Source organism: Dermacentor variabilis, chromosome 10 (genome assembly GCF_050947875.1).
Source record: "Dermacentor variabilis isolate Ectoservices chromosome 10, ASM5094787v1, whole genome shotgun sequence".
Lineage (NCBI taxonomy): Eukaryota > Metazoa > Arthropoda > Arachnida > Ixodida > Ixodidae > Dermacentor > Dermacentor variabilis.
Genome location: NC_134577.1, coordinates 39,873,038 through 39,888,225, shown reverse-complemented (window position 1 = coordinate 39,888,225; position 15,188 = coordinate 39,873,038). Strand labels below are relative to the sequence as shown.

Sequence of the window (15,188 nt, the reverse complement as noted above, 5' to 3'; positions counted from 1 at the left end):
ATCTAAGGGCGCGGTGGTGTGTCAGAATCTCGGATGCCATGCTTGCGGTGTACTGCGGTATCTCCACCTCAACCACACCAAAAAAGCAATCTGTCATACAATTTAGAGCGCCAGAGGCGTCGATATTGGAGGAAACTTCAAAACTTTGTTCGTATTAGCATACTGGCACCTAAACCAATCGGCGGCGGAACATCCGGGTACGTTGGTCACCACACATCACGGTTGTTCAAAGCATTTGTTGCCACAATTTTTATCGTATTAATGCTTTTCAAAATGTAAATACGTACTAAAATAAACTATTTCATATCGATGGTTTTGGTAACTTAAATTTCACCCACTTCTCTAGCCACCATACCCAGTACAAAAGCGTTAGCTCTGTCGCCATCGACAACAGTAATGGCAGCGTCCACGAACGTCATACATCGTAAAGTATCGTGCGCTTTGAGCGTGTGGCCGAAATCCTGTTTAGGTCTCGACTTATCGCCTTGTGGCCGTCCGTATAAGTGCCTGTGCTTGCAAAACGAATTCTGGTAAACAGTGCTAGACTCGCTATGGAGCTTTTAGCTTCGTGACCGGCCGTGATCGTTGCTTGACTCGGCAGCACTACAACGTCGTCGAATGCGGTCGGACGTCCACGCCAATCACACCCGAACTTAGCACGCTCCGCACTTTCAGACAGGATGGATGAAAGCGACAAAAGGCCTCAGTTTGGCCAACGTTACCTTGATGACGACAGCCGAGTGTTTGAACACAATGCTTGGCAAGTGCAAGTTTTGTTTCGCTTCTATTTCGTGTGCTCAGGTTCCGTCGCACATGCTCAAAAAACGTCAGTTTGTAATAAACCTTCGTACTAACAGAGTGCATCTTCAGTCTGCACGTATGCAATAATGTATGATTACATTATTGCATTACATTCATATTCATTACAATCAACTCCGTGTCAATGCGAGGGGTAGTTTAAGATAAAAAGAAAATTCGCGTTTGGCTTCCTCAAGCTTGGTATTTCCACATTGACGGGCGATAAACCAGTGTCGGAAAAATTTCTAGCTTAGTCCGGGGCGAGAAAGTGCCTCTTTGGAGTACTTTGTCTCGGACATATTCAAGAGAGTTCCAATGGTCATATTTCAGTTACACGAATCTAGTGTACGCAATTAAACCTCTTAGGATATGTGTCCCCTGTCAGGACCAGGATATGAACCCATCTAACTTAACACGTCACAGTTATCGCTAACGTTTGGCGATTTTACCTGCTTTGTGTACCACGAAACTACTCCCAGAATTTTTAAAAATCACTGAGACTTGTCAGACAGGTATAGAATTTTTTAAAGGTCACTACTCTTTCCTTTTTATTAACACCTATATTTAACCACCATTGCTAAAACCTGTAAATCAGAACTGAGTGATGCCTGGTGCTACATGGATATAAACACTGCTTACACAGGGACGACGTCTGCTGGACCGAAGAACAGCTGAAAGCTGCGAAACAAAAGGTGGATGAGAACTCTGTCATCAGAGTGGCACCAGCTGTCAGAGGTACAAGCCGTTACTTATCCTGAAAGAATTTGGAAGCTTATGCAATATGTGTTTTTCAACAGACCAATATGAAGCTGAAGCAGCAGAATACTGGGACAAGTTCTATGGCATCCATAGCAACAGATTTTTCAAGGATAGGCACTGGCTGTTTGTGGAATTTCCTGAGCTCCTGCCTGGTAAATCTCCTGCAAAGGATGTACCACAGGATGATGGCACAGAAGGATATCCAGGCAAGGCAGCTTCACTAAGGATTCTTGAGGTTTGTCACCGATATCTGCATCGAGTCTTGCACATCCACATCAACTCGTCTAGTGCAAAAGCACTGGCTCTAGCCACCAATAATGCCATGCTTAATTTAGTGAGTAGACCAATTTTGCCATGCCACCAGTAGACATTGGTTGTGGTGTGCGTGCATGTGTGTAAAGACCAATAGACAATAAGAAACCAGTGAATACAGACATTATGGTGTCAGCAGGGCCCATATGTATGTGTTGTGAGCAGGTCTATTGAGATGAGGCCCTATAGCAGAGCTATAGCACGGTTGCACTGACATCACTTCTGAGGCTGCATTCAAGACCGATTACTTTCAGAGAAACATTTACTTTTGTGTGATATGAACTAAAGCAACACTGTAGTGATGTTACGGGCTTCGTGTCCACTGGTTCAGCCAATCAACATGCACCAAAAGTGATCAATCGTGGAAACACACCATGGCTTTAATGACTTAAGTCCTGCGCTTGAAACAAGTGTGATGTTTGCATGCATGTCTACTGCTAATATGCAACATCTTGTAGTCTCCAAATGTAGTTTTCAGTGCCTTAGTGCAGGCTTCACATATTTGGCCCTATACAGAATTCTCTTTGACATGAATTCTCTGTCTTGGCATGCATGAAGGGAATCTCTCAAAGTACTGACAACAAAAATATGGATAGAAATGTCACTGCTACGCAGTAGAAAAGAATGCTCTCATTCTCAAGTTAATGTGATCATTACAAGTTGCAACATGCATAATGCATTCAAAAGGATGCACTTTATAGGACGATTTCCCTGTGCTATTTCAATAGCTACACTACACCTGGCACATTTTGTAACATAACATCTAGGCTTATGAACTTTTGTAGCCCTTGCTTAGACCAACTTATGTTCTAGCTTTCACTGCCTTCTGGAGAGCTGCTCAAGGAGTCTGAATGCAACAAATTCTGGATCATAAGTTAGTCAATCTGCTTTTTCTTTCTTTCCAGATTGGCTGTGGTGTGGGAAATACAGTGTTCCCCATACTAGATGTGAACAGGTGAGTCAGCGCTAGCATTTAAACTCCTGAATGAATGGACTGTTTAGAACTGCAGCATCTAGTACAGTTTCCTTCAGTATATACATCTTCACAGTGGAATCTTGTAGCAATTATAAGCTAGCAAGGCATGGAAAACATTAGTATTTCCTGTTCTTTCATGAACATCCCAATCGGCCTATTTAGGTCTGCCCACAAGGTCGGGACCCCTCCCATCTTGCCCATGTCCTGCTACTAGGCCTTGGTTCCATTTAATTTTCAGTATTTTAGCCTCTTCATGCACAAAAAAAAATTGAGGATTATGATATTCCCTAATGTGAAATTTAAACGCGCCTCTATACGTGTTTTCATTTCGCTATATATTGCCTGGCATGAACAATCTGTCCCCTGCGGCATATTGCAAACGGAGCTAAGCAGGGCGCGACTGCCTCACTAATCTGGAGATCACAAGAGCGAGCACTGTTCAAAGCAGCCGCCACAGACAGACCCTCCCAGACGATGCGCGCTACTCTGGCGCCATCTCGTAGTCATCGTCGCCGCAAAGTACGTCTTGCGCGGCACTACGCTTTTCTTCGCACGCTTTCGCCATATTCTCCTCCTCCACTTTCCACCTAATGGTTCCGCTGCACCCTCCTCTCCGCACTTTTCATACCCTGCTGCGTGCAGTGTTGTTCGCTCTCATCTTTCACTGGGTTACGCCGCCGATGCTCACTACAGGGACGGGCGTCTAAGAGCTACGCTTTAAAACAGAAGCACAGTACAAAAGATGCAGACAAAGTGCTCTTTTCAAGTTATTGGTTCTTGGCAGGTCTGCATCGCAGGAGAGCCAATGACTGCGCTCGTGTACTAAGGCCTCTCAGCATTGGCGCTATTTTACAGACGACTAATCTTGAAATCCAAAAGAACTTATGCCAGCTCCTCATGTATTTTTTTTTTATTCACATGCAGAGACCCAGGCCTGTTCGTGTATGGCTGCGACTTCTCACCAACGGCAGTTTCTGTTCTGAAGGTATCTATGCACATTTTTAAAATAAACTTGAAGGTGTCGCAGAGACACTTAAAAGAACAAATAACTGATGAAATTGGCAAACACCCTTCAGTTACTTTATGCAATATTGAAGAACTAACAAAACTTAACTGCTACAAAATAAATGCTTGCGAATGCTCAGGCCACAGCAAGAGCAAGCAGTGAAGAGCATATGAACAACTTTTAAAACTTTGTCTCTTTCCTTGTACTATAAAATTTCTATTTACAGTGGTACTGTACGATGTACGGCTAAGCCAGAATGAAACATGTATAGGCAGAAACAAGCCAACCATGACTAACCAGACAACACATGTCCGACAGTAGAAGCTACTGATATACAGCAACACTGTTTTGGAGCCAAGCCACTTTCAGCAGCCATTTACACCAAATTGCTGTATTGAAATTTAAAGTTTTATGTGTCACAACCATTCTAGATTGTTAGCGTGTGTGGTTCATTCCAACCTGTTTTCACTTTTGTAAACAGTTCTGGCTTTGTTTGACTACTATAATATACTCCACTGTTTGGGCAAAAAGCTAGCAACATATGAGGTTACCAAAACATGAATCACTGTCAATTTAAACGGCACTAGCACGTTCACATGTCCTCCCAGTGCAATGCACTGCTATAATGATACACATTACATTACAAGCTTCCTGAAGCTGTGTACTCGGACACTGTGGCTTTGTTTATTTTGATGAATGCTACATATCCTGCTAGTAGCGGATTGGAATTTCTTGTGGTCACTATATTTACGATGCTTCACTACTTCGACAATTACTAGCTCTGCTTCGTCTTCTGTTTTAAACTGTTTAGGAACACAAGGACTATGACGAAAAGCGGTGCCACGCCTTTGTCTGTGATGTGACAAAAAAATGGGATGTGCCGTTCCCGGAGGAGAGCTTGGACATTGTGATGCTCATTTTTGTTCTTAGTGCCATCAGCCCCGATAGGCAAGTACCAGAAGGTTTCATCCCTCCCCAACTACAATGCGATAGTGGGCTAGCACATTATCGTGCACAGCAAGGCTCGCACTGTTTAATGCACTGCCGGTTGTAGCAAACGTATGCAGTGGCATGGCATCTATCCTGTTCACCAGTGAAACATATTATTTTGCACTTTTGTTCCCAATACTTATGCTACTAAATTTGCCGCTGTTCGTAGTCTCATATTTGCAAAGTTCAAGTCGTGTGGTCAATGTACCACATTTTTTTGCTTTTTATCTAATTGGAACGCTCGACTATATCGCATGAAACACATGGCAATAGATTTCAAAAGAACTGTTTGCATACTATACAAATGATTAAAATTCACATGTGTCACATTCACATTTTTTTTGCCTATTTCTGCTTTGTTTCTTTTTCTAGTGAAACTAAGTGTACTACCATTTTAATGCAGTTTTGCCAATTACCTCGCTTAGAACCTTTGACAGGCGCTCCCCCTATAGACCTGTGCTCTCAAACCTCCTTCTGAATAATTAACTGTATCTTTTTTTTTCTACTACGAATCTGATCAACTTGTTTATTTGATTCTGAATATGCTTTGGTGAAACATCACTCTTGCTTCATACACTACTCTCGGAGCAGTATGGAGCACTGTTACAAGGCTTGTTTTCAGCCATTCCATTTTGTTTTCACATCTAGGATGCAACACGTCGTAGACTCAGTGGCTCAGTATCTGAAGCCGGGAGGAAAGGTGATCTTCAGAGACTACGGCCGCTACGACATGGCGCAGCTGAGGTTCAAGAGCGGACGGTGCATCGAGGACAACTTCTACGCTCGTGGAGATGGAACGAGGGTGTACTTCTTCACTCAAGGTGACAACCCCAACTACCTCTTCACCAAATGGCGACAGTGACAGAATGAAATAACTGTGCACACGCCTCGGACCACGTGCAGTGTTCACTTGATACGGTTGGCACGCGACTTGAAGTTTGTAAATACGAGACTACGAACAGAGGCACGCATTAGTGCCATCAGAATTCTGGGTTTCCTGAAGAAATACTGAGAGATAGTGCTAGGATAAAGTTTCAGTGAAGGGTCAACTTTCATTTCCCCGTTCAAGTACACATAAAACCCGGATACACCCTCATTAATCAATCGCTAAACAAATTTGAATGAAACCTGTTGCACTTACAAATTTAGGTTCTCGAGGACTGGGAGCATATCTTATTTTATGATTATCTTTACCAAAACTGTCCAATGATGCATGTAGCACAAATTAAATACAATTAAAGGTAAATTAAATGTGTATACAATAGTACATGCAGTGCCTGAAGTGGGTTACTCTTAAACCTCTCACTACTTGGTGTGTGCAAATAGTTGTAGAGTCTGAAGTACAAATCGAATAGTACCAGAATGCAATCAAATGTAGAATCCCTTTATTAATTATATATACAGCCTTTTTCACCACTAATTTGAAACAATATTGACATCCTGATATTTGCAACCTTAGCAAGTTTGTGTCATTACACTGCACATCTTGAATTGCATTTTATCAGAAGCACAGGTGGAGCATTAGGAACAGATAAGAAAGTTTGTTTACATACTCGGGACTCTATGGAGCATATGCGTTCGTGTAGTATCATATTGAAGTTTTGAAAGCCAATCTTGTGAGCCAAGATGCATCTGTGTATACCTTCTCCAAGAATAAATCGGAAGTGCAGTAGGAAAGTGAAAAAAATAAAAGGCACTTTTTCTCTAGTTGGAATGGCTGTGGCAGATAGTGTCCCTTTTATACCAAATAATGTTGCAACAAAAGCGCATTCAGTATTTCATAGGAACACATAGGCACAGAATCCACACAGCAAACACAGATATAACAACTGAAATATTTATCTTCATGTAATGATTAGCATGTGCTTTTCATACAACAAAGTTATTTTGTGCCGGATTTGGCTTGTTATAAAGAGGTTCAACAGTAGAATTAAGCAATAGCCTGTTCTGAATGCCATTATACAAGCACAATTTGAATGAAGGTGATTGCGATTTAGCTGAGAAAAGTGGCTGCCTGGGCGATGCAGCAGGCTCTACAAGATAACTTCTCGTCCTTTATGTTAATTGCGGCCAGTATGAAATTTCATTTTTTGCTCTAGTTTCATTTTCATTGGGCACAGTTGACGATGCGAAGCTTTAAAAAAGTACTTCCATTTGCTGCAGGTTAATATTCTCTTCAAGAGATTAGATTATGGGGTTTAACGTGCCAAAACCACTTTCTGATTATGAGGCACGCTGAGTGGAGGACTCCGGAAATTTCGACCACCTGGGGTTCTTTAACGTGCACCTAAATCTAAGCACACGGGTGTTTTCGCATTTCGCCCCCATCGAAATGCGGCTGCCGTGGCCGGGATTCGATCCCGCGACCATATTCTCTTCAAGGACAGAATCAAATGATAGACCATATATTCAATTAGTTATACGGCGTGCAACCTTATTGGAACACACAACCTTACCAAACTTTGTGGTTTATTTAACATCAGAGTATAAATTTAAATTAAAACAATGAATTTAAATTCATGACGTTTGTTTATTTTATGCTAAACACTGATGGCATCGATCACCTGTTTTCCTTATGTACATCACACTGGGTGGTGTGCTATAAGTTTGGCTGACAAAGCAGCAAAAGTGAGCACATCTCTGTTCTACGTAATAAAACAATAAACCATGATGTAAAAAGCCTGCATCTATAATAATGGCTCATAGGCATCTATACATCGCACAGACTTCTTAATGAAATAGTGTATGATATCGAACAACTTCTCAGATTTTGCTTAACTGATTACACAGTGTTTTGGCTACCCAACCCTTGGACCACTGAGTATGCACCAATTCCCCAAAATGAGTATGTGCCACCATGACACAAAGGGTCATGTCATACTTCTATGTACACACAACTCTCCTCGATATTCTTCCCTCGACAAGCACCAAAGATCGCCTTTGTCCTCGCGACAACGCTGTGTCCATGTTGCTCGCTGTCTATCAGCCTGAATGACTGTTTGCATTTCATCATAGCTTGTGAACACTATAGTGCATAAACATTGCAAGAGCTTACACAGTGCGTAGGATGAAAGTAAGAAAAATTATATGAATCGCATTTAATTGTGTAGCATGTAGATAACCACTTCACGAAACCCTTCTTTACATTTGATTCCAACATGTGCGTTGGATCTGCCCCTTTTCTTCTTTTCTTCAGTACCGGCAATCAATTTCAGTCACTGCATGAAGTATGAGGTAAGTGAAGCCAGCAGTTTCAGTGAAAGAGTTCCTGCCATATTAGGATGTTTTTTTTTATCCAGTCTACAATTTGGTTGGCTGGCTATTTAATATGAAGTTATGATACAGTAAGAAAATAAGAGAGTAGGGATGCCATACATGCCTGGCAGCATAAAAGTTTATTGGCCAGTTGCCTGCTCCCAAGATAAAGTACTAAGTGATGCCTGCAGTTAAAAAGGCATTCCACATCCACCGCCATGAGTAGTGCCGACTAACCTTGCGCACATGGGCAAATACCTATAACATTGGGCGAGAGAATGGCCGCAGCAGTAGCTTAAGTGGTAGAGTATCACACGCACAATGCGGAAGCTGTAGGTTTCACTCCCGTATGCGGCAAGTTATCTTTCTTGTCTACCTAATTACTTGTATGTTTGACTTGAAAATAGCGATAACAATTAACTTTACTTATTCTGTTCCTTTGTATGGTCACAAGTTGCAGCACTGAAGGCACCTGAACACTCTCGTGGTCGTACGTGAAATCTGAGAACATTAAAAAAGAAGGAATGGGAGAGAGAAGTCATTGTGGCTTGATGGCCCTGCTTTAATTAAGCTTTCTCGTTTTTTTTTTTTTGGTTTGCCTACTTTCCAGACGAATTGACCAAGATGTTTGCCAAGAGTGGCTTTGAAGAGGAGCAGAACCACCTGGACCGAAGGCTGCAGGTCAACCGTGGAAAGTTGTTGCGCATGTATAGAGTGTGGATACAAGCTCGATTCAGAAGAAAAGATGCTACCTGACAAGCAGTGTTCATCGTGCACCTGTGTGATACAAGCTGTTTTTCTTCACAGAGCCCTGCGATTTAGATATGTGAACTAAGTAACATGATGCATTAATACAGCACACTGTGGCTGTTTTTTTTTTTTTTATCTTAACCTCAAAACGCGCAAAAGACACCATAAATTTTCACTTGAAGCCATCACTTCCTTCAGCCATACAGCCATATTTGCCAAAACCACTGTAGGTACCGATTTTCCTAATTCAAAGCATTCTGGATGAAAATTCCCTTTTCTTTCCCTGAATCTAAGAGAACTGACAAATTCTCCGATGGTGGACACACCCTGCGTAATTTTTTTTTTAACAAAAACTTGACAACGCTGCTAAGCTGCATAAAAAGACTGAAATGAAGAAATAAAAGTATGCATGCTATTCTTCATGTTGCAAATAAAAAAAAAATCACATAGTGGAAGCACACCTAAGAAGCAACAGGTCAAAAGCAACATCATTTCTATTGCACCTACTTCAGGTTACAGTAAAACCTCGTTAACTCGAAGTCTTAAGACCTGGAAAAATTTTGGGATAAGCAAATTCATGAAAATATAAGCCCCTGGCCATGCATAGATAACATATAGCTGTTCAGCACAGGTGCCAGCAGCTGCTAAATTTCCCATGAAAGCTCAGTCAATAAACCGGGAGTGGTATTTTCGGTAGACCACTTCTGCATGATATTGTGGCTTGGCACCCGACACATCGAGCATGTACATGCAATAGCAATCGCAGTTCACTGACAATCCTTACAGAGAGTCAAGGAAATGCTGTTGCATGTAGCCACCAATATGTCCAAAGCTTATAATAGCATGAAATATCACGAAAGTGCTTGTATCCCCCCCAAAAAAAAGTAATTAGCCAGTAATACTGCCCGGGCGCCGTGATTTTGTAGCGATGCCTTTCACTCAATTATATGGCATTCTTTCATTCGCCATTCCCAGCTGGCTTATCCCATTGATAACGCGGGCAGAGCGTGGCATTGACGAAATGCAATAAGAAACTGCATCTGAAACCACATCGTAGCGTGCAGATTAAAAATGAAAGATTAAGTTCTGCCATTTTACTTGCCAAAACCACGATCTGATTACAAGGCATGCCGTGGTCGGGGCGGCTCCCGATTAATTTTCACCACCTGGGTTTCTTTAATGTGCACAGTGCACGTATCCACAAACATAGAAACACAAAGCATGGCCAATAAGCAAGCTGACAACGCTCCGCACGTACGTGAGCATGCATGTTGCGGAGGTCACGTGTACTTTCTTGCACTTTGTCAAGGGTCAGAGTGACACTCCACCCGCATAGTAAGATTGCAGCCAGCCACGAACGGTAGAGGATAAGAGTTGGCATAAAATTACAGGAATTCGCTAAAAACTTGCAGTCCTCTCCTTCTAGCTCCACACAAAGTATGGAAGCCTTTGGGTAAATGACTTTTTTCCCCTGACATTTTCGCAGTCAAGATTTTGAGATATCCGAAGTCCAACACAAAAGCATTTCGGGATAAGAGGTCAAAGATACATGGAGTTGGCACTGAGCCAGGAAAAACATTTCTACTTAACCTATATTTCAAGAAATGAAAGTTCGAGCTAATGAGGGTTTACTGTATACACTGGTGTTGCAACAACTGCCAATCGAGGAAACGCCTCTTCATTCCAGCAATAATACAATATAGGTCCTCCAACACCGAAGAAGTGTTTGAAGTCACCTATTTTAAACACTTGTGAGTGCAGTTACTAACATGCCTGCCTCTTGACATCACTTTGAAAACTGGAATAACAATGCTGTCACTTCTAAAATGACAGCAAGCTTTTGTGTGCATTTACTAATGAGGAAGCATGGTTGAGTCACAAGTGCAGGCTATGCATGGATGAAATGCTCCAGAGAAGGTGGCCAACCTGAACAGAAAACTTACTTAATTTTTTATTTCACTCTACAGTGGAAAAAAAATCTTTCACAGTTGTATGCCAACCTGAGAATCGATACATAAAAGACAGCAGATCTGTACATCAGAGCTCTTGCACCCTTCGAAAGCACTAGGGGTCTGGTTTGCTGGCCCACAGCCTCGCTCGAACACAGCAGTAGTTGCTGCTGCATTTCAGGACGGTCGTGACTGGCTGTTCTTAGTGTCGGCACCAATGCAAGCTGCATTGCAGTCAGTTTTCACTGCTACAGCTGTATAAACTCTTAGCTGACCTCCGACACGCAACCGGCATAAGGCAAAGTGAGACGACAATTACAAAGAACCTCGTTGATACATTCTTCGCTGTTACGTTTTTCCAACAATGTCGCATTTTTGCAATCCCAACCTAGAACAACATTGACACCTATGTACGCACTATGTTCCTATTTAATATGCTGCCATTCTGTCACGTTCCTGAAAGTTATGTTGCATTCGAATGCAGCAGTTGCATAAATTTAGCAGTGCACAGGCAAATGTAGGAAATGTACAATCATTAGTCCAGATAAGTGTGTCCCTCCCGGCACAATTGTAGGTTTTGCTGGCTCCCCAAAGTCAGCTTTGCTGAAATATATCCGTATTAAGACTGTTTCACATGGCACAATTTTCAGTCAGCAACAAACCGATTTTCGTCGCTCCACAACCACCGCAACTGCCACACCTCCCCACGACTAGGTTCCGCAAAGTTGGTTGTGCTGTCACGGAGTCGCAGGAATCAGCACATGTTCGGGCGGGCCAGAAGCGAACAGCGTCAAAATAGGGGCTTTTCTGCCGACGTCTATTTCACGGCGTCTTTTTCAGCATCACCACATTTCCAGACTAAGCAATTAATTGTAAAGGTACAATGCTATTAAAGATCACAAAGCACACTAATTCTATTTTTAAATACTAGATAACAAAATCAAGGATATGAACAGTTTCCATGTTGTTTCATTGTGACAATACAAGCGTGAATACCTCCAGAGCAGGGGGGGCAACCTTGGCCATCGCTCCAAACGAAATAACACCCAATAGCGAAATGTGAAAGCTTGCAGCGAAAATTGCTCTGGGCAGCAACAATATTTTTCACCCCAGTCGCTGCATGTGAAACAGCCTTTATGCAGCAAGCAGATCAGAAGTGGGAAGGGGCAAATATATTGAAACATAATATGTTTCTTATGTTTCTGTGGCAATTTTGGGACCTTCCTCATTGTTAAGTTTTCTCGACTGCTACGTTTCTTTTTTCGCGGTCCCTTGAAAAATGTATCAATGGGGTTCTATTGTATAAGTTCTCTATTCGAATTAGATATGTGCAATGTAACTTTTATTTTGTAACTGTTGCATTTCAAAACAAATTCAGCACTCTGTCGCACATTGCATTGCATTTACATTTGATACTGACTACATTGTTGCCCACGAAAACAGTTGTGGAACTACCCTTCACAGCTTAACATTCTGGTTCACTTCCCATATATGCCCTGTTGGTGACCCACTGTTGTTGCTGTTATGAAACAACATAATATGCTAATACAGTTTCAAATACCCTGTTGGTGACACAATAATGTTTGTGCTATAAAACTGAATGTGATAGGAGTACACCAATACAGCTTTCTAGTAAGCATCTCTCCCCAATTTTCACAGATTGATTTCCAATATTCTCCCCGATATAGGAACATACAATCACCATGTTGCAATATCAACAAAACCAGCATTAAGTAGGGTTAAGCGCAAGATGTCATACAAGCATGCTCAGACTACTACTTTTATCAAACAATGTCACTTTTAGCATTGTCTACTCTGTGATTTCGCTTCAAGTTCATAAACTCTGTAAAAGATTAATGTGGTTACAAGTCAACTTTACTAGTCCTGCTATCTGCTTTAGTTTTACCGATGGTAAATATGTAAAAATGAAAACTGTCGCAATGGTGCGTTGAGGAGTAGCAGTATGTACTATAATTATAAAAATACTTGAACATTCTGGCAGTCTTTAACTGTAATGGTCCTTGATCGTAGCACTCCATCCCTCCCATTCGTGATGAGTCACACAAACAACACAAGAGTGAATATAGGAACATACATACTATAATATAAAAATACTTGTATATACAAGTAATTTCTATTGCACTGGTTCTTGTGTAGAACACCAAATCTCCATCATTTGTGAAGCCATCAAATGTGCTGTCCCTTTAGATGGCTTGTAACAGCCTGATAAGGCAGGTACACTTGAAATCAGTTGCATGTGTTGGCTCACAAGTTCTACCATGAGGAAGGCCTTCCAAGCTTTCACTGAAGTACCTCAATATGCCGCACGGCAAGTTATTTGAATTCAAATTTTTAAATATCAACTGCCAACCACAATAAAAAAAATTCTAGTTAGGTTAGACGTTACCACAGACTGCAATGTGAAAAGCTGCCCATAGCTTTGGCTGCGATCCGTTTATTCATCACTAGCTGTTCCCTCGGTACTTGCACTCAGTAGCAGTTGATACTTTGTTGGTATTTATTTAAGTGCACCAAGAGCACTACAATATGGAATGCCCAAATCACATTTAAAGAGGCCACAGCAGTTTAAGGTCTATGCTGAACATAAGCGAGTGTTCAAAAGAAAAGTTAATATTCTAAAGGAAAGTTCAACATTCAAAAGGAAAGTTACTTGATGCATATTTTGTGTGACACGCAAGTCCACATATCAGAAGTAAATCTTGCCTGAAGACAAATTAAGTGATATCTGTCATACTGCTCACAGCTGTACAAGCAAATTTGCACAAACTGGCTAGCATATGTCTAGTTGGAATCAGTCACAGCTTACAGGTGTGAGCTGGCTTTGCACAAACGAAAATGCGACTGCTTTAGAAGTAATGGAAGTGGTGAGGAAAAAGTTGGAAGTTTCTCCAAACACAGGTGAGATAGGCGTTCTCAAGGGTTGGCAACTTCACTTCAGTGTCAGTCGCTTCACCGATGATGCTTTTGTGCAACCCATCGCACCAATGTACAGGTCCGGCCTAGTTTATATATCAGGTAACAAGCAAAGGTGGAGCAGAGAAGTCAAAAAATTTTGCAACCGTACAAGAGCTGATGTTATGCACGTCGATCAGCAGACCTTGCTCCTATAGAAAGACATGACAACCACTTCAACTTATAATACCACTTAAGAAAAAGAAAGCATGCTAGTTCTAGGATAAAACATGAAAACAAGCTAGCTTTAGGTAGCCCTTATAGAAGACACTGCTTTAAATTAAGACATGGAAGTTATGAATAAATTTTTTGAACTAAGAGGCTGATGCCTCCGTTGCTATGGTGCATGGCTTGAGACCAAGCCTGCGACGAAAACCAATGCAGCATTTGCCTCTGCGAAGCTCCCATGTCTATTCGATTTGCCCTACACTACACGAACTGGTTCTCGCCAGTTTGGTGCCAGTTCTATGCTTGAACAGAAGAGCTTAACACTTCCTGCACCATCTGTAAGTGCACAAGATACTGTGAACTTGTTCCACACAGACACCTTCACTAAGTGAGATTAATGTCATTGGGCAGATGTTGCAGTGTTGAAACTAACGGTGAAGCGTGGGCAAATCAAGCAAGCTTACACATTGCATCATTCTTCCACGGGATTGCAACGTTCCACCAAACCAGATCACCGGTGGCAGCAGCATCCTACGCTTCTGCAATGACACCACAGAACATAAAGAGGGCAGTTGCGTTTGACATCACACAGAGATACTGCCTTCCCTGAAGGAGGTTTTTCCGATAAGGCAGTTGATGAGCACACTGTGGCCGTCTGCATTGAGCCTCTGCGCCTCCTTGAAGATTTCGGCCAGTCGGTCCCTGTCAGGCAGCGACGCTAGCATGCCCTTCGCTCCAAGGCCCTCCACCGACTTGTGGTAGTCTGTGTACTGCAAGAAACAACATCAGAGTTAATCGGGGGTGCCCTAATCAATCACAGGAATGCTGCCAGGTAGTAAGTTATCCAAGATTACAAGAGCAAGTTGCTCAAAAGCGTACAGTTGTAAGAGCCATCCAAGCTGCAGTACTCACACTCAGCCCGCAAGCGACGTTGCTCTTGAACATTTTGACCTGCTCCCTAGAAATCTGCATCCAGCATGCATCATTGCCAACCACAGCCACAACTGGAATCTGAAAACAAAGATGCAAATATATATATCAAGGGGCAATAACACACGCAGTTTTAAACTTTAAAGGTGTTTCTTTGTCATCCCATTCTCCATCATTTTCCCAAGCTGATGCTCCCTAAATACTAATCAGGGCTCATATTTCCTGACATTTCTTTTCCATTCTTTTCACTTCATCGCTGCCCTGAAAAACAAAGAATTGCTCACTGACTCGGAGCTTTGATCCTTTTTCATTTGTGCTATCT

The 15,188-nt window shown here is 42.0% G+C and overlaps 2 protein-coding genes across 3 annotated transcripts in view; one reads left to right on the top strand and one right to left on the bottom strand.

Annotated features, from left to right (window-relative positions):
* Positions 1-416: 416 nt before the first annotated feature.
* On the top strand, positions 417-9,718 carry Mettl2 (methyltransferase-like protein). 2 transcript variants are annotated; one of them, XM_075672417.1, is made up of 8 exons: positions 417-760; positions 1,442-1,533; positions 1,596-1,792; positions 2,775-2,824; positions 3,770-3,830; positions 4,663-4,799; positions 5,490-5,662; positions 8,707-9,718. In XM_075672417.1, the coding sequence occupies exons 1-8, from the start codon at positions 681-683 to the stop codon at positions 8,850-8,852; spliced, it is 936 nt and encodes a 311-aa protein (XP_075528532.1). In that variant the 5' UTR covers positions 417-680; the 3' UTR covers positions 8,853-9,718. The 2 variants fall into 2 exon arrangements, with proteins under 2 accessions (XP_075528532.1, XP_075528531.1); XM_075672416.1 differs by lacking the exon at positions 417-760 and having other exon boundaries at positions 1,422-1,533; positions 1,596-1,763.
* Positions 9,719-10,768: 1,050 nt separating this feature from the next.
* Positions 10,769-15,188, bottom strand: part of LOC142560372 (2-hydroxyacyl-CoA lyase 2-like) — a 28,670-nt gene continuing 24,250 nt past the window's right edge. The window contains exons 15-16 of the mRNA XM_075672418.1: positions 14,849-14,947; positions 10,769-14,706 (exon numbers count right to left, since the gene is read on the bottom strand). Coding sequence (XP_075528533.1) covers positions 14,521-14,706; positions 14,849-14,947 — 285 coding nt within the window. The 3' untranslated portion in view covers positions 10,769-14,520. The remainder of the gene's footprint in view (positions 14,707-14,848; positions 14,948-15,188) is intronic.